This window comes from Medicago truncatula, chromosome 5 (assembly GCF_003473485.1).
Source record: "Medicago truncatula cultivar Jemalong A17 chromosome 5, MtrunA17r5.0-ANR, whole genome shotgun sequence".
Classification (NCBI taxonomy): Eukaryota; Viridiplantae; Streptophyta; class Magnoliopsida; order Fabales; family Fabaceae; genus Medicago; species Medicago truncatula.
In genome coordinates, this window is record NC_053046.1 from 44,555,532 (window position 1) to 44,582,340 (window position 26,809).

General features: G+C 32.5%; 4 protein-coding genes across 4 annotated transcripts; 3 read left to right on the forward strand and 1 right to left on the reverse strand.

The window, feature by feature from the left end:
• Window positions 1-349: 349 nt before the first annotated feature.
• On the reverse strand, window positions 350-4,292 carry LOC11434885 (protein ROOT HAIR SPECIFIC 17). The gene is made up of 10 exons (XM_003618054.4): window positions 3,797-4,292; window positions 3,657-3,716; window positions 3,483-3,573; window positions 3,316-3,392; window positions 2,715-2,803; window positions 2,393-2,576; window positions 2,044-2,225; window positions 1,728-1,830; window positions 1,308-1,639; window positions 350-1,177 (listed from the first exon to the last, which is right to left on the reverse strand). The coding sequence occupies exons 1-10, from the start codon at window positions 3,977-3,979 to the stop codon at window positions 736-738; spliced, it is 1,743 nt and encodes a 580-aa protein (XP_003618102.1). The 5' UTR covers window positions 3,980-4,292; the 3' UTR covers window positions 350-735.
• Window positions 4,293-8,154: 3,862 nt separating this feature from the next.
• Window positions 8,155-14,404, forward strand: LOC11421059 (protein DETOXIFICATION 45, chloroplastic). Its single transcript, XM_003618055.4, has 12 exons — window positions 8,155-8,523; window positions 8,618-9,053; window positions 9,167-9,302; window positions 9,994-10,090; window positions 10,187-10,287; window positions 10,936-11,099; window positions 11,463-11,534; window positions 11,687-11,803; window positions 11,897-11,992; window positions 12,080-12,201; window positions 13,254-13,311; window positions 14,029-14,404. The coding sequence occupies exons 1-12, from the start codon at window positions 8,255-8,257 to the stop codon at window positions 14,038-14,040; spliced, it is 1,680 nt and encodes a 559-aa protein (XP_003618103.2). The 5' UTR covers window positions 8,155-8,254; the 3' UTR covers window positions 14,041-14,404.
• A 2,402-nt stretch (window positions 14,405-16,806) lies between these two features.
• LOC11418710 (uncharacterized) lies at window positions 16,807-18,242 on the forward strand. Its single transcript, XM_003618057.4, has 5 exons — window positions 16,807-16,966; window positions 17,037-17,117; window positions 17,190-17,381; window positions 17,493-17,617; window positions 17,838-18,242. The coding sequence occupies exons 1-5, from the start codon at window positions 16,886-16,888 to the stop codon at window positions 18,028-18,030; spliced, it is 672 nt and encodes a 223-aa protein (XP_003618105.1). The 5' UTR covers window positions 16,807-16,885; the 3' UTR covers window positions 18,031-18,242.
• Window positions 18,243-20,134: 1,892 nt separating this feature from the next.
• On the forward strand, window positions 20,135-20,974 carry LOC11423758 (zinc finger protein ZAT3). The gene has a single exon (XM_003618058.1). It carries the CDS (start codon window positions 20,135-20,137, stop codon window positions 20,972-20,974), a length of 840 nt encoding a protein of 279 aa, XP_003618106.1.
• Window positions 20,975-26,809: the final 5,835 nt, after the last annotated feature.

Genomic DNA, 26,809 nt, shown 5'->3' on the forward strand with positions numbered 1-26,809 from the left:
ATCGACGAAATATAATTTACAATGACTTTGAACGTTATTAACTACAATTTGCAAGTGTGTATTTGTACTCAAGATCGTGGTAATGAATATCATCTGAATTTAAAGTTTGAACACCTGGAGATCACCTAGACTTGAACATAATTTTGACGAATAATGAAATGTATATTTGAACACATGAAATTTGTGGATAATCATATTCAAAATCGTGTTTAATTGTGTTATATGAATGATAAGTTGTCACGCCTTGTTATTCATTAACCAATAAATTTGATGATAAATTCTTCTAAATATCATTTTTCATTTTGTATTTTCAATTATTTGTACCAAAGCAGAGAAATTGAAAAGAAAGTTGAAGAAATTATGGACAATGGTTCTTCAATTGTATCATTTTTTTACATGTACATACAAACACACTACACAAACAATCACATTAAGATAGAACAGCATTGTATGGAATGGCCACTTCTGCTGCCCCTATGGCTATCCTGTCCTATTCATAAACAGAATCCCTTATCAAACCTTCCCACAAATTTCAGTTTCAAAAGCTTCGGCATATTAGTGGCCTATATATACAGTTGCCACAAGCCTACAATCTACATTTTGAAGCAGCTTCTCATACAAAATCTAATAAACTATATACAAAGGCTTAATTTTCAGTACTGTTTGAAGATCTTATTCTTATCAGTGCAAGAAGAGGGAAAAGCAAGCAGGGAGAAGTTGCTAGAATTCGAACATCTAATCTGAGAAGAATACTTGTACTTCAGCTTGGTCAGTACCCATTAGAAGGGGGAGCGAATCAATATTAGTTCCTTTGAGCTGAACCTGCTTTCTATAATTGTCCAAATCATAATCTAATTCAGACCACTCCCGTTCTTCCTCAGCAGGCTTCTTTTCTGTCCTGTTCTCTACCTTATTGCCTTCATGCGTTTGATTTTGAGGATTGGAAAATCCCTCGGTTTTTACCTCCGACCCTGAGTTTTGACATATGCAAGACGTTGGATTCTCGTGAAACTCACCACTGCCTGACCTCAACTCATTAGGCTCTCCCATGAAGCCTACCTGGAAAGTTCGAACTCGAGATGCAAATTCTTGCCATGTCATGTTATTCTTGTTCATGAATAAGGGGTTCAACTTTTTCCCGTTAGGGCGGATAGTAGGTTTATGACCAAAGTACCTCCTGCAACAGAGAAAGTCTGAATATCAATAAGTGTAGGAAAAATACTGTCCTAATAGAAACCAACTACATGGAATAAATTAAGCACATGAGACTAGCTAGAAGAATCTCACGCCCTAATAAACTAGCTTACCTTCTTCCAGCTAGAATCTTAGCCATGTTCCCATTGTTGTTTGTTACGAAAACATCGCTGTCATCACAAACTATGTAATCAAGCGCAGCCATGCGCGAAGAGAAAGACACAAATGGGGCCAACTCCTTCTTGGTAGCTACGGTCTCCTTTGAATGGAAGTTGGGGAAGAGAGCTCTGAGGGGTGCTAGGGTTGCCTCACCTCCATATATTTCTCCAGAAGCCACATACAAATGCGTTTCAATTCCAAAACCTAGTGCTCTAAGCATAAGACCAACTTCCTCTGGGGTAAGTGGACACCTTCCATGTCTTCTTACTTTCTCAGGATTGCTTGCCTATCAGTCGCATTAATTATCAAATAGTAAAATTATGCAAATTTTCACACAGTTAATAAAGATATCTTGAATGTCAATAGAACCTTACATGTAAATTTTTCCACCGCTTCCTAATTTCACCAAGTTCTTTTCTTTCCTTTTCTCCCCCACCATAATAGCAACCAGAGAATGCAAGCATATCCGGTTCAAACCTAAATGAAACAGAAAAAATAAGCAGTTTGGATCAACAATTATCACATTGAACTTTGGAAAAGAAAATGAATTCAAAGTTGGCCTAGAGCTTTCGTATCAATTTGAAAAATGTGAATTATTGTTTTAGGATTTAGCTGATCACATGCTGAGGAATGGCATATCAAAGGAACCAGGGACAAATATTGAGCTATAATTATCAAATGGAATCTTACCTTAAATGTAGCGCGATGAAACGCTTGCTTTTCATTCTCATCCGCTCAACCAACAAATTTCCCATTCCCTGAATCGAATCCGTAAATTTGAGAGCATGGTAGTTTACCCTGCACCTCAGCTTTTGTAGATCATCATCCAGCAGATTAGAAAGTCTGTAGTCAAACTTCGTGAGCCGAACAACCTGTGTAATGCAATTAAATGTTATTCAATCATATGGCATCAACACAACAATAACTAGCATGTTGGACACCTAACTTACAATGTTGGAACCACAAATTTTATTAATAAAATTGAGGCACACAATTTTGATGAAAGCTTCCAATTAGGGACCTTTAATTAAACACTTACACGTTTCTTGATCAGCACTGGTAAAACACGACCCTCGTAGCATTTGGGGGTGCATTTCCTTGGAACACGCACTGTATATGGAGTCGCAAATTTCTCTCCCATATTTGGTAGTTGCTTTACAACTCTTATGTCATTCCGGAGGGATGTTATAAACCAATCGGCATCAAATAATTGAGAAAAATTGCTGCAAGAAAATAATAATCAAATATTACTTACAAATTAAGGGGTACAATGAAAATGTGTTCTGCTACCAAAGAAAATATTATATGTGATTTAAGAGACATTCTTCCTGATATGATAGAAGTAAATTGTAAACACAGACCTGTTGTCTTTCCAGAAAGATGTATGATCCAATGCTGGAATAACAAGAGTAGCATTCAAAAGATAGGCAGCCACAACAGCATCAATTATCTGCACCCACAAACAATCTGTATTTTTTCAATACCAGAAATATTGCATCCACATAACATTATTTATCATTCATATTTGTATCACCAATCATTCATCAAATTCGATTGAGAAAATCCTAATTGAGTTTTTTTAGCCGAACGGCACATACAAAATCTGTATATCGATCACCAATTTGTGCAGACCTATAATTATTGGGTAGAAATTTCATCCTATACTTTTTTGCAAATGACCAGGGTCCCACTCTATGAAATAAAGTTATAGCATATTACATATTACATGTTTTAGATTGCAGCATAGTTATATTAGTACTCAGAATGCAATTATGTCTACTAATGAAATGGAAGAACTATTCATGCTTAAATAAAAAAAATTGGTTACATAAAGAAAGATATACATATTCCAAGTAATACTTTAACCTCACTGAACTCCTTCCTTTATATTTATTTATTTGATCAAAAGGATTGCAAAAACAAACAAATGCCACAGTTCATTAATAAAGAAGCTTAGCTTACCCCTGTTCTCTGTTGATTTAAGCCTCCACTGGTTGCGATTAACAAGTATCGGTCCGGATGAGTTTTGCTATTAGCCTCTGCAACAATTAGAAATATAAATAAATACACTCAATCAAAATTAAATTGATGAGATGAAAAAAGGACTAGGAGTCTAGGATGAAGTTTACTTGCAAAGTTGACACCGGCATAACTGCAGGCAGAGAAAAGCTGCGAGTTCCTCGAATTCCATAGATCATGCTTGTAAGTACCTTCACTTGTCTTCAAATTCGAAGAAACAAAAGGAAGATATTAGCAACATAACAAAAAATGAATAAAAAAAGGTGAGAACATTGTTTGATTACCGGAATGTGAAATGGGGATTGCTGATGAGAATCTAAACGAGATTTAACCAAATCATTATCCTGAAATACAATCAAAGTTACACACAGCAGCAAAATGGAATGAGGAATGTAATTGAAGTAGAAGGATGAAGAGCATTTACAATAAAAGGGGAAGGAGCGAAGAGAGAGAGCATGATGAAAAGAAAGAGAAGGCAGACGGAGATGGAGGAAATGAGGAGGCGATGAATGAGACGACGGCGGAGGAAACTGGAAAGAAGGAGTCCGATGAGTCTTCTGGACTTGTCTGTCTTCTTTCTCTTCACTGATGATGGTTTATGCATCATTTTTCTTTTCTTTTCTTTTTCAAAGAATGAATATTAATTACAGTTTGGTGTATGTATGTATGTATATATGTGTTAGCTAGTGATGATAATATGTAATGCATGGAGTAATGTAATGTACGTTATTGATTATTATTATTATTATAATTGTGTTTGCAATTACAGTTACGACAAATGCATGGAATTAGAGGTAGAAGAAGAATGAGATGAATATGTGTTGTAGTTAGAATTTCCATAATGCGTGTGAGAAGAAAGAAGAAGAAGAAGACTTTTGAACAGAAGAACGTCGTAACCGTAAATATGCGGTGAGGTGTGATCTAGTAATATTACCAGACTCTTTTTTATCCGTTGATTTTATTTTCATCAATTAGTACACAATCCTTATCTATCTAATTCACCATATCTGTCAATCATCATCATCTTACTACTACTTCTCTTCTAACCATTATTAGTAACTAATCATCATATACTTCTAGACTAGACACCTAATTTCACCTCACACGTTATTACTTTTATAATACTATATTAGGATTAGGATATGATCATCTACCTCTCTCTATATATACATACATTATATCAAACTACACAAAATTAATCATTCAATTAAATAAGATCGATTCTTCTTTTAATTTTTTTCAATCAATATTAAACCTTATAATTGTAATAGGATTTAATTGCTAAAGAAAACTCTAAATATGGAGTGGATAGCAAGTTCATTGGATGCTTGACTCCGACAAATTAACTAGCATATTCTCTAGCTAAATTTGGAATTCAAAGTTAGTTGGAGTATGGTTACTATTATATATTCTTTCTTGCTTTTTTGAATTCTTACTATTAAACTTTGTTACTGCTTTGATTCTTTAGAGTTAATTTGTTTTCTTTCACTTTATCCTTAAATAGAAGGAAAATGTGTATTTGTTTATTACGACAAATTATTCAGGATAATTCAAGTTTAATTATTGAATTGAACAACTCATGGATAAGTTTTACTTACTCCAGAGTCGAACTCTACATTACTAAGACCTCTTCCCCTTAATAATCTCAAGGATAACACGAAAAAAAACTCTTTCAATTCTATTGGAAACTTCCAAAACAAATTATAGGGATGGGTATAAGACCAAATCGCCCGTCGGGGATGTATGTCGAAACCAGGATAAGACACTATATATATATATTTTAAATAGAGAAGACTAAAACTTGTTTTAAAATCTATTTATTCAGCTAAAAACATCAAAATACATGACATAAAAAAACCTTTATGTCTATGAGACAAACATGAATAATATTTATATAAAAGGGTCAAACTCAAGCCTAAAAGTAAAACCATGACAAACTATATGTTATGCTTTTCAACAAAACTAAGTTTGAGTCTTGCAAAACCTAACTTGACCTAATCTATTCCCCTTTAATCATTTTTTTTTTTTGATTATATAAAATTTAAGGTGAAAGGATGATGCCTCAATTTACAATAGAAGAGATTATAGGGTTCGATTAGCACTTAAAAAAAAAATTAGATTTACTTCATTTTAAAAACACTAGCAGAGTGCAAACCTATAACATTTTGTTAAGATTCTCTAAAAAAAAAAAACATTTTGTTAAGAAGACCTATAACACATTCAAGATTTGTCTGTTTTCACTAGACTAATCTTAGAGATAATTATAATAGTTTTTTTAGATATAAGAAATTACAATAATCTTTGAAAACTCACCACAAGTTCAAACTACGGTTATATTGTCCGACCTAACTATTTCTGAATTTTTATCAATTAAGTTAGAATTTGTGAATGCTAATTAGAATACTTTACTTTCACCTACAACGGTCTTTCTAAAATATATAAATGTACTTACTTTTTATATTAATGATAATACAGGGGTGTCAATAGGTATTAATAAATTACATAAGTTTTACATTTCTTTTGGGTAAAATTTTACTTATTAATTTATTCGCGATAACTTTACATTCAATTTTATATTTTATTAAAATTATTGAAAAGATAAATTACTTTGTTATAGATATACACACATGTATATGTAAATCCAATAAACAAAAAATGGCAGAATCATATGCATTTGTCTATGGGTTATGATCGAAAGGATAACAAATTAAAGGGAGAAGATTTTCTATTTCTAAGAAAAAGAGAAAGGAAAAAGTGGTTTCTTAATGTATACGTGTGTCACATGTAAAAAGTAACAAGTAACAAGGATTGATGGATGAGTATGTTGGGCACAAGTTCTTTAGCTAATTAACTTCATTAGCACTTATTTTCGAATCCTATCAAAATTGTTGTTATTCTTTACTACTCGTCTAATGTTTGATCTCTTTACTACTCTTCAAATGTGTTTTCCATGCAAACAATATGACATGAGAGATAGATCTTTAAGTTCTTTAATTATTTGATTTAGAGTTTGAAAAAATGCCAACTACTTTGAAGAACTTAGTTTTTAAAATTGTGAAGAGTATCCTTTGTATATAAAAAATGTGTACATGTTATTTTTTTATTTTTTTAGTGCATGTTCTTGATACATCCTTTCATTTTTATCGTCACGTTGAAATGAAAAAATGGGAAGATATGTAACCACGAAGGGGGACATCAAGCAAGCTAAGAATGAGTGGAAGAGTTCTTTCAAAAAAAAAAAGAAAAGAATGAGAGAAGGGTTAACCATTAATTATCATAAGTTAGATCCCACAAACTCAACAGTTCTCAAGATGTTCAAACTACAAGTTACTACTATATTTATGATTTAATTTTTCCATTTAACAAGAGAAAGATACAAAAATTTAAAAAATATATAATTAATTGTAAGACCCAATTTAATGGTAGAAGTACTATATTTTTTTGTCTAAATCTTTTCAATTTTCAAATAACATCTTTAATCTATACTATATATAAAGAAAACTACTTCTTTCAACACTTTTGGGATGAATTTTTCTTTCTAAAAATACCCTCAATTTTCAATACAAATAACACATGTAATAAATAGATAAGAATAAATTTAAATATTAAAAAAAATATAACAAACATGATATGAATATATATTTTTTATTTTTTTTTCCTTTATCATTTAAAAATGTAACAAACTATATCAGTATATTTATACTAACTTTTTCATCATTCCAATTATACCCTTAAACAACTTTTTCTATAATAAAATTGTTGTTGGTGTCATTTAAAAAAGAATTTAGATTATATTTTTTTGTTATATTGTATTATTGTCGGTGTCGGGGCTCGAACCCCGATCAAGGGTTTAGGGTCAATAAAATAGATAATTATGGTTAGTTTGATTTTTTATAACTTGAAAGCAACAAACATTTATATTTTTTTTAATTTTAATCAAAATTAAAATTTCATAAAAAAAATATCGTTCATAATTTTCAAATATTAGTGCAATAAAAAGAGCAGAAAGACGGACAGGTGAGTGCCCGTCTTTTTGCTAGTTTTTTTTAACAAGAATAACATCTTCAATTTTTTGATGAATAGAGAGAATTTTCACTCTAAAACTACTTTGAAACAAAGTACAACAAAGACAAGTTATTTTAGACGTTGACAAATAAAATAAAAGGTTAATTAAGTTTTTGGTCCTATAAATATCTGCAGTTTTGTTTTTAGTGTCTATAAAAATAAATCACACTTTTTATAGGAACTAAAAAGTGTGATTTATTTTTATAGGGACTAAAAACAAAACTGCAGATATTTATAGGGACCAAAAACTTAATTAACCCTAAAATAAAATATTTACTTAATAAAAAACATTTTTGTTATGTAATTTTCGCAAATGTGTTTGGATATTTTTTTATTTTTTTTAAATAGATGAAATGACAAAACCATTATAAACTCACACATAAATGGAGGTGTCGGGGCTCGAACCCCGATCAAGGCGTCCGGCCTAACACTTTCGGCATTTAGGCAGTTGAGCTAAGACTCGTGGACAATTTTCTATCTCCTTAAGAACCTTTTTTAAAAAGTTATATAAAAGTTTATGAATATATAAAAAAAAGGTCCATAACTCCTTTATTAGATTAATCATGATATTTAAATGAAGTGATAAATATAAATTTGGTGGAATAAAAAAGATGGTTTATTGAATAGAAAATTGAAAATGTTATTCTGTCCTGTGGGCTTTGGACGACGGTTTGAATTGAATTAAATATTATTGATAATAGAATAGAATGTGACGGTTTCATTGTGTTATTCACCCAACAACAAGAAGTCTAAAAAATCAATCTTATAATTGTGTTGTTATCAGCATCGCCATCACCATCACCATCACCATCACCTGATGAAGAACATGAAGGGTACTAGCGCTTCTTCTCAATCTCAATATCACCACGGTTTCACCTTATTCAATCACCAAAGGCGTAGTAATAAATTTGTATCAGTAGGTCACAGTTATGGCCCACACTTAATTCCACTCAGAACAACAACAACAACAACAACAACAACCCTTGTTCGCTCTAAACCTTGTTTCGCTTCTCCTCCTCACGTTAATCAACAACACCCTCTCTTCACTGATTCTCATCATGAAGATGATGCCCAAACCACTCCTTAGTAAGTCCCATCTCTTTTCATTTCCAATTTCAATTTTCATTTTCTTTTTATTTCTTCTATTCATTTATTATTTGTTTTTTTTAATCTGTCACAGTGAAGAACAATTATCATCCAATGAAAATGAAAAAGGTTACTCGAATAATTCATCAATATCAGATGTTAAACGTGAGATTATATCACTCTCTTTGCCTGCCCTTGCTGGACAAGCAATTGACCCAATCGCACAATTGATGGAAACTGCTTACATTGGTCGACTTGGTACTCTTGAATTGGCTTCTTCTGGTGTTTCTGTTGTCATCTTTAACATCATTTCTAAACTTTTTAACATTCCACTTCTTAGTGTTGCTACTTCTTTTGTTGCCCAAGACATGGCCAACATTTCTTCTTCTCAGAATGCTAACAACCCTCAAAGAAAACAACTCCCCTCTGTCTCCACTGCTTTGCTATTAGCTTTGGGTATTGGCATTTTTGAGGCTTTAGCTTTGTATTTTGGTTCCCGAATGTTTCTTCGTTTAATTGGTGTTGCAGCCGTATGTATTCATCTCAACACTGTCTTTTCTTATCATTTTCTTCTCTATTTGTGAATTAGAAACCTGTAACATGGATTTTAATCTCCTTTTTCAATGATTCTACTTTGTAACAGGTAAATCCAACACTTGTTCCCGCACAAAAATTTCTCTCTTTGAGAGCTTTTGGTGCTCCTGCAGTCGTGCTTTCTTTGGCTCTTCAAGGAATTTTTCGTGGTTTTAAGGATACTAAAACTCCTGTTATATGTCTAGGCAAGTTTTTGGTTTACTGTGTGCTTCTTTTCTATTTTGGTGGTCTATCTTCTGCATATGCTCCAGTACCTTCGCTTGTCATGATCTGCTTTTAAATTTTCACCGTTTTCTTATCACTTTGAAGGCTCTTACTATACTCACTCACTATTCATGAATAAGTTGTAGTCGTTGTATTAGTTGATGTTGTTATTACGATTATTTAATGAGATTACATAAATCTATACAAATAAATATATTACCAATCACTGCATCATTTCTTGATTAATCATATTGGAATATGTTTATACTGATAGCTGAATTTCTATATAAAATAATCCATTAAGTTTCCTATATGATGTAAATGTGAAGTTAAGTGGGCAGCTTTTGAGATGAGAAATGCTCGTGTTATTATCGTAAGCTTTTTTTCATCCAAAATTTATTGTGGCTGAATGCAACTTGTAAGGGAAAAAGTATCCATGGTTTGTTTGCTGAAGAGTGAACATAGTTTATTAATAATGTTTTAATTTGTTGGAATTTATATTTTATTCCGAGCCACCCATCCTTCAAAAACTGGATAACTGTTTATTTTTCGATATCTTAAGTGTGCTTGTTGTTTTACTGTGTTTCAAAGAATGATTACATTCTAAAATCATATTCTTGATATTCAGATATTGTATGCACACTTCTTCCTAATACATTTATGAAATTGCAGGCATTGGTAATCTTTCAGCGGTCTTTTTATTTCCCTTACTTATGTATTACTTTAAGTTGGGTGTAGCCGGTGCAGCCATTTCAACTGTTCTCTCTCAGTATGACCTTTTCAATTGCATTATTTCCTTTCTCTATTCTTTCTCTATTTCTTGACTTAATCTAACTCTAATTATGATGGAACTTTCATGTCTCAGATATATTGGGACCTTGTTGATGATATGGTGTCTAAATAAGAGAGCTGTGTTGCTACCTCCAAAAATGGGAAACCTACAATTTGGTGGTTATATTAAGTCTGGTAAGGAGCTGTTCCTTTCTTGGTTGTTTCTGTTTACATGTTTTGTGCCATTAAGACCTGAGTTCAAAGAGTGCATTTGGTGTTCACTTGTTATGTGATAAGTTTGGTAATTATGTGATAAAGCATGGTAAATTGGTAAGTAGTTTTCTCTTTCTCAGGGTTTCTGTTTACTTGTTATGTGTTGCTAAGACCTGAGTTCAAAGAGTGCATTTGGCTCTACTCCTAAACTAATTTTCCCTCGCTTAGAAAAAGAGGCAAGAAAGGGAAGATCACTAGTAGATGCTAAATGAGATCTCAACAACTATTTCCATGCAAAAAGAGCCTCTTTTTTATTTTTTCTTTCTGGTTTCTGTTTGTAACTTTTCAATTTTTAGGCAATAGGATTAACAGAACAAATTCATTTCTGTAGGTCTTTTATTTTTATTTTTTAGTTGGTTTTAACATTTTATCACATGATGAAATGAATTACTGTTTCTGCCTTGCATTTGCATTACTGTCTTGCATTATTGTTATCTGTCTTGGATTATCTTTCTCTTTGGTAGCAAACAAAGTTTTCACATGAACATTTCACTTTTTTACGGTGTACATTATTTAGCTTTATGTTAGGTTAATCTAGATATTTCAATTATGATCTGTGGCCTTCTATAGGTGGTTTCGTTCTTGGAAGAACACTTGCTGTTCTTACAACCATGACATTGGGGACATCAATGGCTGCTCGTCATGGTCCCGTAGCTATGGCTGCACATCAAATATGCATGCAAGTGTGGTTAGCTGTTTCCCTTCTTACAGATGCATTGGCGGTATCTGGTCAGGTATTAAATCATCCCTTATCAAAAACATGTTCATTTTTTACATTTTCTTTCGATTTAACCCCCCCTGCCTTGTGTACTGTTTTTATTTTCATTTTCTTAAACTGGTAATAGTTATAGGGTGTCTTGCAATAAAATTAGTTAAGCCAACAAAAGGCTGACTATAACGGCATACAAAAATATTCTGTCATAGTTGTTACCTTTTATTTAGACAGGCATCGTTGAACTTTTGCTAAGATTTCAGTCTGTGTCACTTTTTAACAATTTAACATCCTAGTTTATTTTAAGCTTGGCAATCATTTTCTTCACTACTGTCTTTTTGTTTGCATGCCTTTTTTTCTTATACTTCTATCTTACTATTCATAGGCCCTAATTGCAAGTTCTCTATCAAGACATGAATACAAAGCTGTGAAGGAAATTACTCATTTTGTATTAAAGGTAAGTGATTTCCTTTTTGTGCATTAAGTTTTGAGCCTTTGATGGCTTCCATTCTTTAATTATTCTTACAATTTAGGAAAGCTATGGGTGTTTAACTGTGTTAAATAATGTTTTATGAATTTCTTTGAGAACCTGATGACGTCCTTTTTCAGATCGGATTGCTGACAGGCATTTGCTTGACTGCAATTCTGGGGGCATCTTTTGGATCTTTAGCTACCCTTTTTACCCAGGATATTGAAGTCTTGCAGGTTGTCAGAACTGGAGTGTTGGTATGTATGGTCTTGTTTTTTTTTGTCAGCAATTTATGTCTGCCTCATATGTTTATGTACATTGTTAAAACTCATATATGTGATTGCTGCCAGTTTGTCAGTGCTTCTCAACCTCTTAATGCACTGGCTTATATTTTTGATGGTCTCCATTATGGTGTTTCTGATTTCCGATATGCTGCTTTCTCCATGGTAAGTTTTTATGTTGAAATTTGTTACAATGTTCCTGCCCTGGTAATACGTTTTGCAAGGTTAATTTATATGAAAATTGCTTCATAGATGTTTGTGGGAGCAGTCTCCTCAGCATTTTTGGTATTTTCCCCTTCACATTTTGGCCTTCGCGGCGTATGGCTGGGATTGACTCTCTTCATGGCACTCCGAGTAGTAGCTGGTTCTGTCAGGTAAAATGACAAATTAATGCTGCATCCATGCATGTGATCATCATGAAGAAATGTTTCATGTTGTTTCTTTCCTGTCAAAATAGGTAAATATGTAATCTATCCATTTAAGGTGGCTACTTTAACGCATAGCTATTTGTCCATCTTATATTAGAATAGTTAGTTTATGCATGTTGCACGCATGATAACTCATCTATGATGCATAAATATGTGACAAGTATCGGATACGATATGTATCCGGCTCAGCGATACGTAGTTCGTTAGAAAATATAGGATACGTTTGTACAAAATATTATTAAATATAAATTTCCAAAATATTATTAAATATAAATTTCCAAAATCTTAACTCAGCATAGAATTTTTAGAGGTTACAATCACGAATGGATTTTTCAAAAAAGGAGGCAGAGCAAGTTGGCGACTCGTCGTAAACTGCAAGCGGCAAGTGAAGCTAGTAAGTCGGTGTATAAAAACAGAGAACAATGCCTGTGCTAGAAAAACAGAGGAAGTAGCATGACAAAGAGGGAGACGGTGCTCTGTTCTGGTTCGCGCTGGCCACTGCCAGAATGGAAACAGAAACAATGCTCTGTGCTGTTTCTTATGGCGTATCACTTTCAATTTTGATACATAATTTGATCGTATCTTGACGTATCTGTTGGATATCCGACACGAATACGGCAAAAAAAGTGATGTATCCTTACATTAGAGCAACTCATTCTATCGTATGTTATTTAAATATTAAAGTATGAATGATATGCATGCTATACTACTATAGTTTCGTTTGAAACTGTACTAGCACCTTGATTTAATCCTGTTTTGTTGAGATGGTCTGTTTGAAAATCTGAGTCCATAGTTGATTTCGGTTAGACTTATTGTCAAATCTTGAAGATTGTAAAGCATTTGTCCGGCGATAGTATACAGTCTGGGAAGTGATAGTATCATCCCCTCCTTTCTTAGATTTACTGATGCGAGATGGCATGGCTCGATTATTGCATCTTCTAGTTGTACCGTTCAAGCTCTTTTTTGTTGTTCAACAGTTCATGCTTTTACATTTTCAGATTACTATCAAAGAATGGTCCTTGGTGGTTTCTACACAAGGATTTTCAGATTGCAGAGGTCAGTGTGTATTTGTTTAATTCCAAATGCATCTGTGCTTTATGAATAACTAGAACTTAATTAACATCATTCTTGGTCTTTATTTTTTACTTAACTTTTGAATATTTTATTGTTATTATTTTATTTCTATCATTGGTTCACATCTATTTGCCTGCTGCTTGCTCCTTACCCTAAATTGTCTCTTTACTTTTCACTCAACTTTTGAGTAATTTATTGATGTTATTTTTTTTTATTTCTATCATTGGTTTCACACGTCTATTTGCCTGGTCTATGTTCCTTACCCTAAAACGTTTGAGGGGAAAAAGTGACTTAGAATGAGGAAAAGTAAATTACCATAATGAGTTCCTTGTATTATAGCAATAACTAATAGGAATTAAGAACTGGAGAAGGAAAGGATGGCTTATCTTTTAAAATAAAATCAATTTTGTGCATGGGCAGGAAATTTATGTGAATGTTAATCGAGCATTTGAATGCCTTTCCAAATAAAAAATACAGCATGATCCTGGCAGTGTTCCCGTATATGGAGAGTTAAATTTTTGCTTTCTTAGTATACACTATAAAGTTTAACTAGTGCCTGTTTAATCCCTTTTAATCAGACAATAAGAAAAACAACATTACTATTCTATATATTCTCTGCTGGTTAATATTATGTGGTTATGCTCTTCATAGTCTGCAGTGCATATATTTATATTTATATCTTTTAACTCATGTATGCAGATGGGTTCCTAATTATTAAGATGAAGAATATCGATGAACTCATGGACCTGAGGTTTTACAGGATCTTCTCGGCACAGGATACAGTATTTAGATGTTAAATTAGAATTTTGGTTGGTTCAAAATAATAATAATTAGATTTTTGGTTTTTCCGTAGTGCTTATGTAGGAAATAGTTTTTAGAAGCACTTCATGATCAATCAATTCCCAATCTTATCCGCAGTACATCAGATGTAGTTTAGTACTACTACAGTCAAGTATTGTAGAGATAAGCAGACCATCTGCTGGTTATGTAATCCTTGGTGTAAATACCAACACTTTATGTGAAATTTATTGCGTTAAATATAGGTATCACGACCACATTACGTGTTTGTACGTTAGACATAGCTATTAATAAGGGGCGAATATAAATTGAATTTAACTTTTTGAAAATGAAACCAATTCTGTGAATCAGTAGGAAATTTATGTGAATGTTAATCTGGCATTTGACTACTTAGTATAAACTATAAAGTTGAACTGGTGTATGTTTAATCCCTTTTAATCAGACATCGAGGAAAACAATGTTGCTATTATTGTATAAACGACACTTCTTCCGTCCCCATGCTGAAAAAACGAGAAATGGTCCCAGTCTTGGTTTTGACTTTTGGCCAATGATAAAGCATCTCATAATTTAATGAAGCCATGTCATTCAATGTATGGTAGTATCTTATATTAGCCTTTCTTTACATGAAGTTGAGTTCAAGTGATTCATGTAAGGTTTCCAGAATACATGCGATCCTACATTTACTGAAATACTCTTTCTCTTAATTGGGGAGAAAAATTGTTGGGGTCTTTATTTAAAGTTATAGTTTTCTTTCTAATCTATTTGGAAGATACCTATCTTAATTTGTTAATTAAGAAAATGAGTGATATATACTATCTTAATTTGTTACTTAATTAAGAAAATGAGTGATATAACATTAATAAACTTACTATGAATTTTTTTTTTTTTTTGAAAGAATACTATGAACTTTAGATAATGGAGAAATTCAACATAAATGTATTTTCTTTTGAAACTTGTGTTGGGGTCTGCTGCAATAACTTGACCATGAAGATGATGAAGATGAATATGATGAAGTGTGCACATAAATTTCAAAGATTGTTGTATATCTTGATTGTTGGGAAGAAGTTGCTGCACTTGAAACTTGAAAAGTTTAATGGTTATGCATGTAAAACTCAAAGCGCATGGGGTTGTCACACTAACATTTAGGTTCGATTTACCCCCACCAATAATTGTATATTTGATGCAATTGGAATGACAAGTGAATCCCCTTCAGGATATTATTAGTTCCTTGACGTGTATTGCACAATCACATTAAGCGTATCTCCTAACAGTATTTTACAGATTTATGGTTCCAGCAATTCACTAATGCATTAAAGAATTGATGGAGAATTATGTTGATAATGTAACAATATTGTGTCCAAATTATGTGTTGTTGTATCAAACTAATGCCTAAATGCCAAACATTTGAGTTCATCTTTGCTCCATTTATGAAGGCTCCATTTACCCCATTCTAGCTCTTAGATGTGTGACACGTGGCAAAAATAAAAGCAAGGGTTGAGATTAAAAGGTTTGAAAAAAACACCACTTAGATGAACAAAAAAGCCAACGCGCTCTTATCTTCTTTCTCTCTGGTACAACACCCACATTCCTTTCTTCCTTCTCTCTAAATAACAGCTGCCTCTGACACAACACCTTACTTCCTTCATCATTCATGGTTGTTTTACAATGGTGTTTTTATAGCTCCAAAACCATAAAACAACTTCAAGTGGTATTTATTTTTCTGAACAAAATTTGATAGTGTTAATAAGTGATAATAGTATGTAAGTCCCTTAAAACTGAATTATATTCATCGGTTCTAAGATGAATCTTATAAAAAAAAATGTTTTTTTTTAAGATGAGGTTATGTTTTTGCAGTCAAGTGAGACATTTATAACTAATTTGTAAAACAACGGTGCTTCACGGTGGAATTTCACTTCAGTCCCTCTTGTGAGTTAATTGATAACTGATTGTACCATATATTGTAACGGTAAAGCATGCTATACAATTTGTTGCCATATACTTTGACACAAGCAGTAGCGACAAAGCTTTACCGGTTTGAAGCGGCGGTGACAGCGGCGAAGATAACGACATGTGTTATTGAGGGTGAGTTGGGCAAGGCAACGTGGAGTAGAAGGGGAGGATGATGCCTCTGTAGTGACGGAAAGGGGGCGGTGGCGCCGGAGAGGGAGAGGGAGAGACAGGGCGGTGATGATGGTCAGAGGAAGAAGAAGAAGGGTCGTGTGAACTTTGAACCAGAAGAGTGTGCGCGTGGCTTCTTTTTATTTACTAAACAATTGATTTTCCAAACCTTTTAATCCCAACCCTTGCTTTTATTTTTGCCACATGTCACACATCTAAGAGCTGGAATGGGATAAATGGAGCCTTCATAAATGGAGCAAAGATGAACTCAACATTTATAGTGCATTATATGACCCTTCACATAAAACACTCATTTTACTTGAATCAATGTTATGATTCACTAAGCACTCTTTTACCAAAGTTTATGATCATATACACTTGAATCAATGCTACGGTTCATTAAACATCACTTTACCAAAAGTTATGATCATATACGCTTAAATCAATGTAAATAATAATTTTACAACATAAGTCTATTATCCACTAAACCAATTTTTTTGAAGGTATCCACCAAAAAAAAAAAAAAAGAGAGAATAAGAACATAACGTAGATAGGAGAGAATGTTGTAAAAAAGTTGTCTATCCACCGTGATTCGCTTAGCACCCGCACGCAGTCGAAGATAGTGGAAAATAAAAGAAGAATGGTATTGAAGAACAGATATTGGATTGTGAGGCATGGCAAGAGCATTCCCAACGAGCGAGGCCTTATTGTTTCTTCCATGGTAACAATCCATTAGATTTTTATATAATCGCGTTGTTTTTCATTTATAATCATCATGTTTAAATTCACAGGAAAATGGTATTCTCCCTGAATTCCAATTGGCCCCAGAAGGCGTTAATCAAGCACAACTCGCTGGATATTCATTTCAAAAGGTATCAATCAATTTTATTTGAATTTGAATTTGAATTTGAATTTGAATTTGAATATATTCATTATTTGGACAGGAACTAGAGTCCAATAATATACCACTTGCTAATGTTCGCATTTGCTACTCCCCCTTTTCAAGAACAACCCACACTGCTAATGTTGTTGCAACAGCATTGAATATTCCTTTTCATGCCTCTCATTGTAAGGTCATCCAAGATCTTCGAGAGCGCTACTTTGGTCCTTCCTTTGAGCTTTTATCTCATGATAAGGTAACTCATTCATAAATGGCTCAATTTGTGTCATGAGTTTTAAGACAGAGAATCAGTTTTAAGTCATGAGTTTGTTAAACTCATTTTCTCTTTTCATTTTTTTATCAATAGTATGATCATATTTGGGAAATAGATGAGAAAGATCCTCTTGTTGGGCCAGAAGGAGGGGAAAGTGTTAAGGATGTTGCCAGTAGACTTGCAAAAACAATGGCCATTATCGAACAAGAATTTGAAGGGTACCCATTTCTGCCTTTAAATATCATTTGAAATTCTTCTAGTATGTGTCTTTTTTATCACAAGCTTGTGCAACATACCTATTAGGGCCCTGCAGTTAGTTCAATCTGACAAAAGATTCACTGTAACATGCAAATACTTTTCAAAATTTCAGTTAGTCAATATTTTATTTTGTCTTGTGATCTAGTATCAATCAATCTCATTCCATTCCACATCATTCAGATGTGCGATTTTGGTTGTCAGCCATGGGGATCCCCTGCAGATCTTGCAAACAATTCTTCATGCAGCTAAGAAACATAAGGAACCCACTTCTAATGACTTAGCTTCAATATTAGAGGCAGTTCAGGTGGCGCCAATCTTGTCCAAGCATCGCCAATATGCTCTGAATACTGGAGAGCTCAGGAGAGTCATTTGAGATTTCACGTTTGAGGTCTAGCATTAATGCAGCTAACTGTTTTGGTTGGATTTTAATCCCCTTTTTTCCATTGTTTAGTTTATTATCATATTCAAAACTCTTTGGAGTATTTATCAAATATTTTCTTTTCTTTATGAAGATGATGATTCTTCAGGAAATTACTTTGCAGTTTATAATACATGATGATTATATATTGACTCATTTGGACTGGATTTTGTGTGAAAGAGGATGTTCCATTTATTTTCCAATTGAATATTTTAGTATCTAGAATCATTTATTTTCTGTTCTATTTTCTTGCCGTATTGGATATGAACCAATTAACACCCCAGGGATGATTATTAGAAATAGAAGTATACAAGATAAACCACTTCGGTTTGCATTCCTGTGAAAAATCCAACGTCATTCTTTTTTATTCTATTCTATAAGATAAATCACTTGTGTTATATGCAGGACCAATGTTAGATTATTTGCTGAGTATTTATTTTGAATTCATTTTTGGAGTTTTTTTTTTTCCATGGAATGCTTTTGCTTCATTTATACAAAACAATACAACACTTTTTGAGAATGTCCTTCTGTAAATGGATCTCACTCAACAGTTGAAAATTTAGGTGAATTTTTTATTTTTATTTTTGTTGGGTGAATGACTCAACAGTTGAATTATAAACAAGATGTCTCATTCAGGCAAAATTTCAGGTGTTTGATCGTATAATCCGTTATTATTAAGATGTCCACCAAAAAATAAAGCCTTAGCTGACACTGTATCAACTATACGTACATCAAGGAACAACTAACTATTTAACTCTAGGGAATCCTCAATGCCACTACAAAGATTATGGTACAACTCAAATACCTTACTCAGGACAGAACAACTTAATCTTAGTAGGATACAAGCTCATCAAACAACCAAACTAGAGTGTTTCATGAAGGTGTTGTTCCCAACATAGACAAACACATTTGTAGCTCAATTTAGCAATATGTGAAAACTTTGTTAAATCTTTTGATGCAAAACAAATGTTAAGGGTCAAAATATGTCTATACAAATTTTGAAGATTCATTATACACTAATCTAACAATATCTTTCAGTGTCATAAAATGTCGGCATAAGTTGTATGAGTTTGATGTCTTAATCTGAAGTGATAAATTTCAAATTTCTTGAGTCGTTTGTTCAATGATCTTTAATGTCACTTTAATTAATAATATTTTTTTTAATTCCCCAACATTTTAAAAAAAATTGTCTGTAATTACAAACAAATCAGACATTTTATATCTTTTGGTCATTATTATATTTTTAATCAGATTTTGTAGAAACTTCAACTTGAGCATGTTGACAAATGTAGATAACTTTTGAATATTACTTGTTCACACCAACACATTGATTGTAGAACTATTTGTACTCTTAAAATGGTATGACTGTACGACCCTACCCTATCCCGTTTGAAAATAAGATTTTACCACACTCATATACTAGTTATTCTGTATTTTCTCATATCTTACATTTTTTTGGATAAACAAATTTTAGTATAATAATTGTTTTGTTAATTATTTCTTCTCGTTCACCAAAATCTAAACTTGGTCATTTAACTCATTCTCATTCAATATAAGCTCATCTCTTGTACTTCACGAAATTTTAGTAGCATCTTCCATTGACATCGAAGTACATCAATTGACAACACACCAAATACAACAATCATATATATATATTTGTGAAAAAAATCAAATATAGACACAGAAAACAAAATAAAATGTGTCGCACCAAAATTACATCATAGCTCATAATTACTCTCAAAATAAAAATACCCTGGAAGAGTCATCAAATTGGATTTTATCAACCTCTCTCTACAACTCGATTTTTGTTTGTGCTTAAATAAAATCTGACTCAAATATATAATTAAAATAATAGAAAATAGATAGAGCAAGTAAGAGATGCAAATATTTGAAAAGTTGCAATGCTCCATATTATTAATAATTTGATTTAATTTAAAAAGAAAAAAGAAAAAGTAGAAACCGTCCGTCGATTGGAAGTTGAAGTAACCGCTTACATACATGCATAAGTGGGGTTGGTTATTTTGTCTTGAAAGAAAAAGAAAGAAAGAAAGAAAGAGAGATGAAAGGTGGAGATAAAAATTGGTCCGATGATCATAGTAGTGGTGATCAATACAGGATGAAAGATGATACTGTTACTGGTAAGAAGAAGAGTAAGGAATTGGGTGGGGAATCATCATCATCATCATCGAACAACATTGCTCGTACTTGCACTGAATGTGGTAAGATATTCTGGTCATGGAAGGCTCTTTTTGGTCATATGCGTTGTCATCCTGAGCGTGAATGGAGAGGCATTAACCCTCCACCTAATTTCAGAAGACAACAACTTGTTGTGACTCCAGAAGAACAGGAAGGTGCTGCTTCTTTGCTCTTACTTTCTAATTCAAATCCAAAGAACAAGAAAGCAAAAGCAAAAGCAACAACAACGGTGGTCGATGAGGATGATCAGTTTGTGTGTTCGTGTTGTAACAAAGTATTTGGATCCCATCAGGCACTTGGAGGACACAGGGCTAGTCACAAGAATGTCAAGGGCTGTTTCGCCAATACAACAACAACAATAACCGCTTCTTCTAATTCTACTACTGGAAGGACGTTCATGACGCCTCACGATGACACAATGACTCGTGGTGGAAACGTGGAAGTGGAAGGGGAAGCGGTTAATAATAATGAGATGATTAACTGCATCATCGGACACAAGTGTAGCATATGTTTGAGGGTATTTAGCACTGGACAAGCACTCGGTGGTCATAAGAGGTGTCATTGGGAAAAAGTGGAACCCAAAACACCAACACCAACACCAACACTACCATTTGATTTGAATTTCCCTTTTCCACCTCTCCCTCCTCCAGATCATAATCATTCTTCTTCTCCCCTCACTCTTGATTTGAGGTTGGGACTTTAATTAATTAATTTCTTCTTCTTTACTCTTCTAATATATATTTTACTACTTAATTAAGTTATTAGGTCATCATCGATCACCGTTGCTCATGTTTGTTTCATTTTATTTGCACCCTAATTCTAATTACCTCTCTTATTTCATTTCTCTTAGTATTCTATTTTTGTTTTTATTAACTTCTCTTCATACTTACCTAACTGCGCCATCGCCATCTTACAACTCAATTAAAATTAATTTAAGTGCAGTATTATATTGTGATTCAGGGTCTTTCCTAACATCATGAGAAAACGATATAGTTTGTAGTGAAATTAAGGGTTTTGTAAAATAAATATTATTTTTCTATCCCGCTCCCCTACTTCTTCCCTCCCAATGTAGGGAAAACGAATATATGTACTACAACTCAATACATACATATAAGCGCCTTCGAGTCACAATTCTAGTTAATTGTGTCTTCACCCATCGGACCACTACTTTTTTCTTAACAATATTTGGTGTGATATTTTAGATGTTCTTATGTGTCTTTTTTTTTTTTTTTTTTTTTTTTTTACTAATCTTAGCAAGCTGTAAATCTGTAACTCATTCATTTTACTGGGTTGATTTTCAAATGCACCAATCAGGTATAGAACATTGTAGGGAAGGAATTTGGCTTACTAGCAGCAGTGGAGTGCCTTCAAGCAAGTGTTATTTTTTTCTACGGACTCAAAAGTGTGATGCTGGACTCGTTTAATTCATCTTGAGTAGTCTTTTTTTGACAGAATGCATATTTACTAGTTGTAGAGCAGCTATTTTACCTTCCAATTGTAACAATTCTTCTGTTGAGTTTTCTCCGATACAAACTAACATAGCTCATAAACTTGCAAAATCGGTTACTTTTCAAATTTACTTTGACATTTCAATTTGTAACAATCATATGACTTTTACAAAACATTGTATATATCTGTTAGTTTGTTTTTTAATTCAAGTTTAGTTTAGTTTAGTGATAATCATAATTAGTGGTTAATCACATTTGCTTTTAGTTTGTTATGAAGTTTGTTACAAGTTTGTTAGAAGTTAGCAAATAAAATCTAGGGTTTGTTACATTGTTTGTGCTTCAAGCAACTTAGCTAGACATTGTATATAAAGCTACCTCCTTGAATATTTCCATCATCATCCAATAACAACTTTCATTTTCAATTCTATCATCTCTTCTCTCTTCTAATTCTCTCTAAATCACAAAACTACAAAACCCTAAGAAACCAAATGCTTCCATTCTCTGTTGCTTGTGTGACAAGCATTCATAGCTGCGCCAACAATATCATTTGCAATTTATGGCTTGTGACAAAAAATGTCAAAAAAAAAATACCCGATAGCAATTATTAGAAATGTGATGACATATAAACTATTTTTTTCGAAGGAATGACTAAAGTTTTTGTTGGAACAAAGTAACTATTTTATGTTGATTTTGTGAGAATGAAAAGAGAGAAAGAGAAGAAGTAGAGAATTATTGTTGTAAACTTATGAGTTTCATTAGTAGTGAAAAGTGATTACAACATGCCTTTCTGTTGGAAAATGTTACACGATTATTTTCTAAGAAAATTGTACGTTATTTTGAAGTTGAAAAAAGTAGATATAACTAAAAAAATTAACAAGCAATTTTTATACTTCAGCCAGAGTAAGAAAAACGTAGTTGTTTAACAAGGTGAATAACATCTTTGTCAACAAAAAAAAATAACGGGAGAATAAACAGGGTCAATATGTTTTAGACCTAACTCATTCCAAGCATGGGATTCGTTGTGGTCCTTATCGCGCAAATAGGGCTGGAAATGTGCCGAGTCGAGTCGAACTCGTCTGAGCTCGGCTCGACTCGATAAGAATTGGTTCAGCTCGAAACTCGGCTCGAGTTCGACACAAACTTTTTTTTTCAGCTTGAGTTCGGCTCGTTTAAAGTTCACGAATAGTTCAGTTCGGCTCGATAGGTTCAGTTCGTTTATTCAAATCACATTACTCAACAATTAAATTTTTTTGTCAAAATTTATAGATCTTTGACTTATATTGTTGACAAAACAAGCTTATAAACCAAATTCATCCCAATATCATTATTTTTGGCTTATAAACAAAAAAAAACTAAACAGAAATAGGGAAAACTATCATTTTTATTGTGTTAAACAATAACATCAGAATCCAATAGTCGAAATCATAGGTATCTATACAAAAGAGGGAAAAACTACCCTTTATTTTGATGCTACACTACCATTGGAATACAAGAATCTCAAAACAAGATGAGAGATAAACTAAGAAAACTCAAGTAAACATACACAAAAAATTGGAATAGAAACAAATAGAGCAATATTTTTTTCCTTTTTGACAGAGATTTGCTTATTTTGCTACTGTGCTAAATTTTTGTAGGTTACCATTGTACAACAAAGGAGAGATTAAGTTTTTTCCGTGGACAATTGAAAATGAAAAAGAACCAAAAGTAATCATATGTAAATTGGAAATGAAATCGGAATTGCAAAAGTAATAAAGACATATAATAAAGTTAAAGTTCCTATTTCCTATGCTTTTTAAGAAAAGTAACTGAAAGGTTTAAGACTTAAGGTCTTTTTAAAAAAAATGTTTAATTAATTTCATCAATATAAAAAGTTTTAAAAAACTCACTATAAAATTATTTAAATATATGAAATTAATTATATATATAACCGAGCTAACTCATGAACCAAACGAGTTGAACCATCTATAACTCAAGTTCAATTCATTTATTTAAAGAACTTAATTTTCAGCTCATTAGGTTCATGAACCAATTGTTCAACGGATTAATTGTCGAATCGAATTTCAAACTATACTCAAGTTGATTTGATTCATTGTCAGCCCTACATGCAAACTTAAGAGTGTGGTGGTATGTGACTTGCAAAAAGGAGGAGTGGTGGTAAGTTCTAGAAGTCTAGTTGAACTTGTCACACGAATATCATCATCACAGAAACAAAAGTATGATGCTAGTCAAATGGGAACTAAAAAAAAAAAAACTTAAATACTCTTTTGATCCCTTAAGTATTTAATTGGTATCGATTTGGTCCTTTAACTAAAAAAAATTGATTGAGTACTTTAAGTTTTTTTTTAGTCTCGTTTTGGTCCCTTCTGTTAGGTTTCCGTTAGGTTTTAAAAAAAAAAAGTTAACTCCTGAACACGTGTCACCTTGTCATTAGCTCTGAGTTTAATATTTTTTTTAAAAAAATCCCAAAGCAGTGATACGTGTCCCAGAGTTAACACGTGTCACCTTGTCATTGGTTCTGGGAATTTTTACAAAAAAAATATATATATATATTAAAAAAAAATTATAAAAAAAAATTATTATTATTTTGTAAAAAAAAAAAACTCAGAGCCAATGACTAGGTGACACGTGTCCAGGAGTTAACTTTTTTTTAAACCCTAACGGAAACCTAACAGAAGGGACCAAAACGAGACTAAAAAAAAACTTAAAGTACTCAAACAATTTTTTTTTTAGTTAAGGAATTAAAGTGATATCAATTAAATACTTAAGGGACCAAAAGAACATTTAAGAAAAAAAAAAAAAAAAAGAAGCAATGATGTGATTATTTTGAGTCGAGATAAAACGATAAAACTTGATGCTTTAAAATAGGTTAAATAACCAGAGTAATATTGTCTTATGTTTTAGTTTATGTTTTAGTTCTCTCAAGTCTTGGGAAAGTGGGCTACCAGAACGTTGATAACTTGAAGTTCGACAGAAAGTAATTTAAGTAAAGAATGTGCTATATACAACGAAGTTTTCTTTTAGAAAAATTTACGAAGTCCACGTGTCTTGCCTATACAAAAAATGGAAGAGATTTACTTTTTCCACTCTATGGCCTTCCCGCGCGTGGTGTAAAATTTCTAAAAATGCCCCTTTGCAGTCCGGATTACATAATCCGGATTGCATTAGCACCATGAGAAAAAAAAAGGTCTAAATGATGGAATTTTGGATTTTGAGGACGGAGTCCCGTAAGAAGTCCTTTCTAAGGGAGTCTTAATCATAAAAACACAAGGACGAAAGCTAGGAAGATTAATATTGTCCTTAAAAAACTATCCATGTTATAAATATGTTCAGAATTGGTGTTGGTACTGTCTGAATTACGTAATCCGGATTGCATCAGCACCATGAAAAAAAGGGTGTTTAGGAGGTTTTCGGATTATTTTGATGTGATTATCATGTAATGCGCCCTATTTTTTTAGATTTCCGGATTACAAAATCCAAAAGAATCCGTAACTCATTTTTTTTCACACTTTAACAAAGGAAAACACCATTTCGGATTATAGGAAAACTTCACAGGTATTTTTAAAAAAAATAGGACGTGCGAGGAAAGTCATGGGATGGAAAAAGTAAATCGCAAAATGAAAACGCTTCAACTCCGTATTTTATGGAAAACAAGTTGGGTCATGGCTTGTCCAACAACCAATCAAAAACATTTGTGAAGAATTCTTGAAATATTCAATCGCTATATTCATCATTTCCCTTGAGTAAATTGTTAACCACTTAAGTTCAACATCTTGCTTTTGCCTTCGTTTTTTCTAATTGGAAAAAGACCTATACATTTTCTTATTCAAAAATAATATTGCATCACAACAAGTGACCTCATGTCTCCTATATGGTTAGTGCATTTAAAAGAATCATTTACAATGTGCAATAATTAATATACTTAATTAAGAAAGAAATACACTTTGTGTTTTCTGAATCTCCACCACCAAGTAGATTGCTGAATTTCGGCTTGAATCGTACTTGCAGCAACCAAATTTGGATTGAATTATTATTAATATTACTCTATTATCATGATAATGATGATCATCATCATATATAAAAGCTGAGCAAAGTGAAGGATACGCAGCTCATGAATAGAGTCATTTCGACTTATTTGTTTTTACAAAGGGGAAAGAAAAGAAAAGATTAGTATCTGATTTGATAAATCAAATCCAGTTCATTGTTGTTTAGTCTACCTGCCCAATTCACGTCCCTTAAAATATTACCATTTTTTTAATTTGAATGAAAAAGAATCAAAAAAAGAAATCAAGTTTTCTTCTTTGCTAATAAAATACAAACTAGAGAATCTCGACTGCAGATGTAATATGGATTCACAAATATCCAACGCCCGGACCCCATTTAATATTTTATACATTATGGGAAAACTAAAAAGCTAATTCATATTAAAATGTTATTCATAGTTTTTTAGGACTTAAGTCTAGTTTCATCAAGGTTGAATCCTACAACATTCATTCATTCTTTTTACCTTTTTCTCTATGGCTCTCTTGATTTATTTTGTTTTCTCTCACATATTTTTCCCTCCGTTTTAAACATCACATTCTCTTTTATACAAATTTTGCATAAAATGATTTTACCTTTTTCGCCTACTAAATGGTGCACAAATCTTGCATTTGTGCATACTAAAATACATATATTGATATCATGTCTGACATATTCAAATATTCGCAACAACGCACAACTCGTACATAAACACAAGTCTTTATAGCAAGATTGAGAAAATCATGTTTTATTGAGACATTTGAGAATGTAACTATTGTTAAAATTTTGACTACTCCAGATGACCCCACCGATATCATTGTTAATCTAAATATACACTTTAATATCTCTCCACAAAATTAAATAACTAGATCTGGAATTGTAAAAAAATCAAACGGACTTGCAGTTTGGAGCAATAATATTATTATTTGATGTGGTTGACATAGACCCACAGTTATTATAGTATAATAGAAATGATTAAATCAAACGACGAAAAAAATATAGAAAAAGTTGAAGATGATTTTTGAGTAACACATCCCTATATAAGATACGGAAATCTTAAACATAGCAAAACT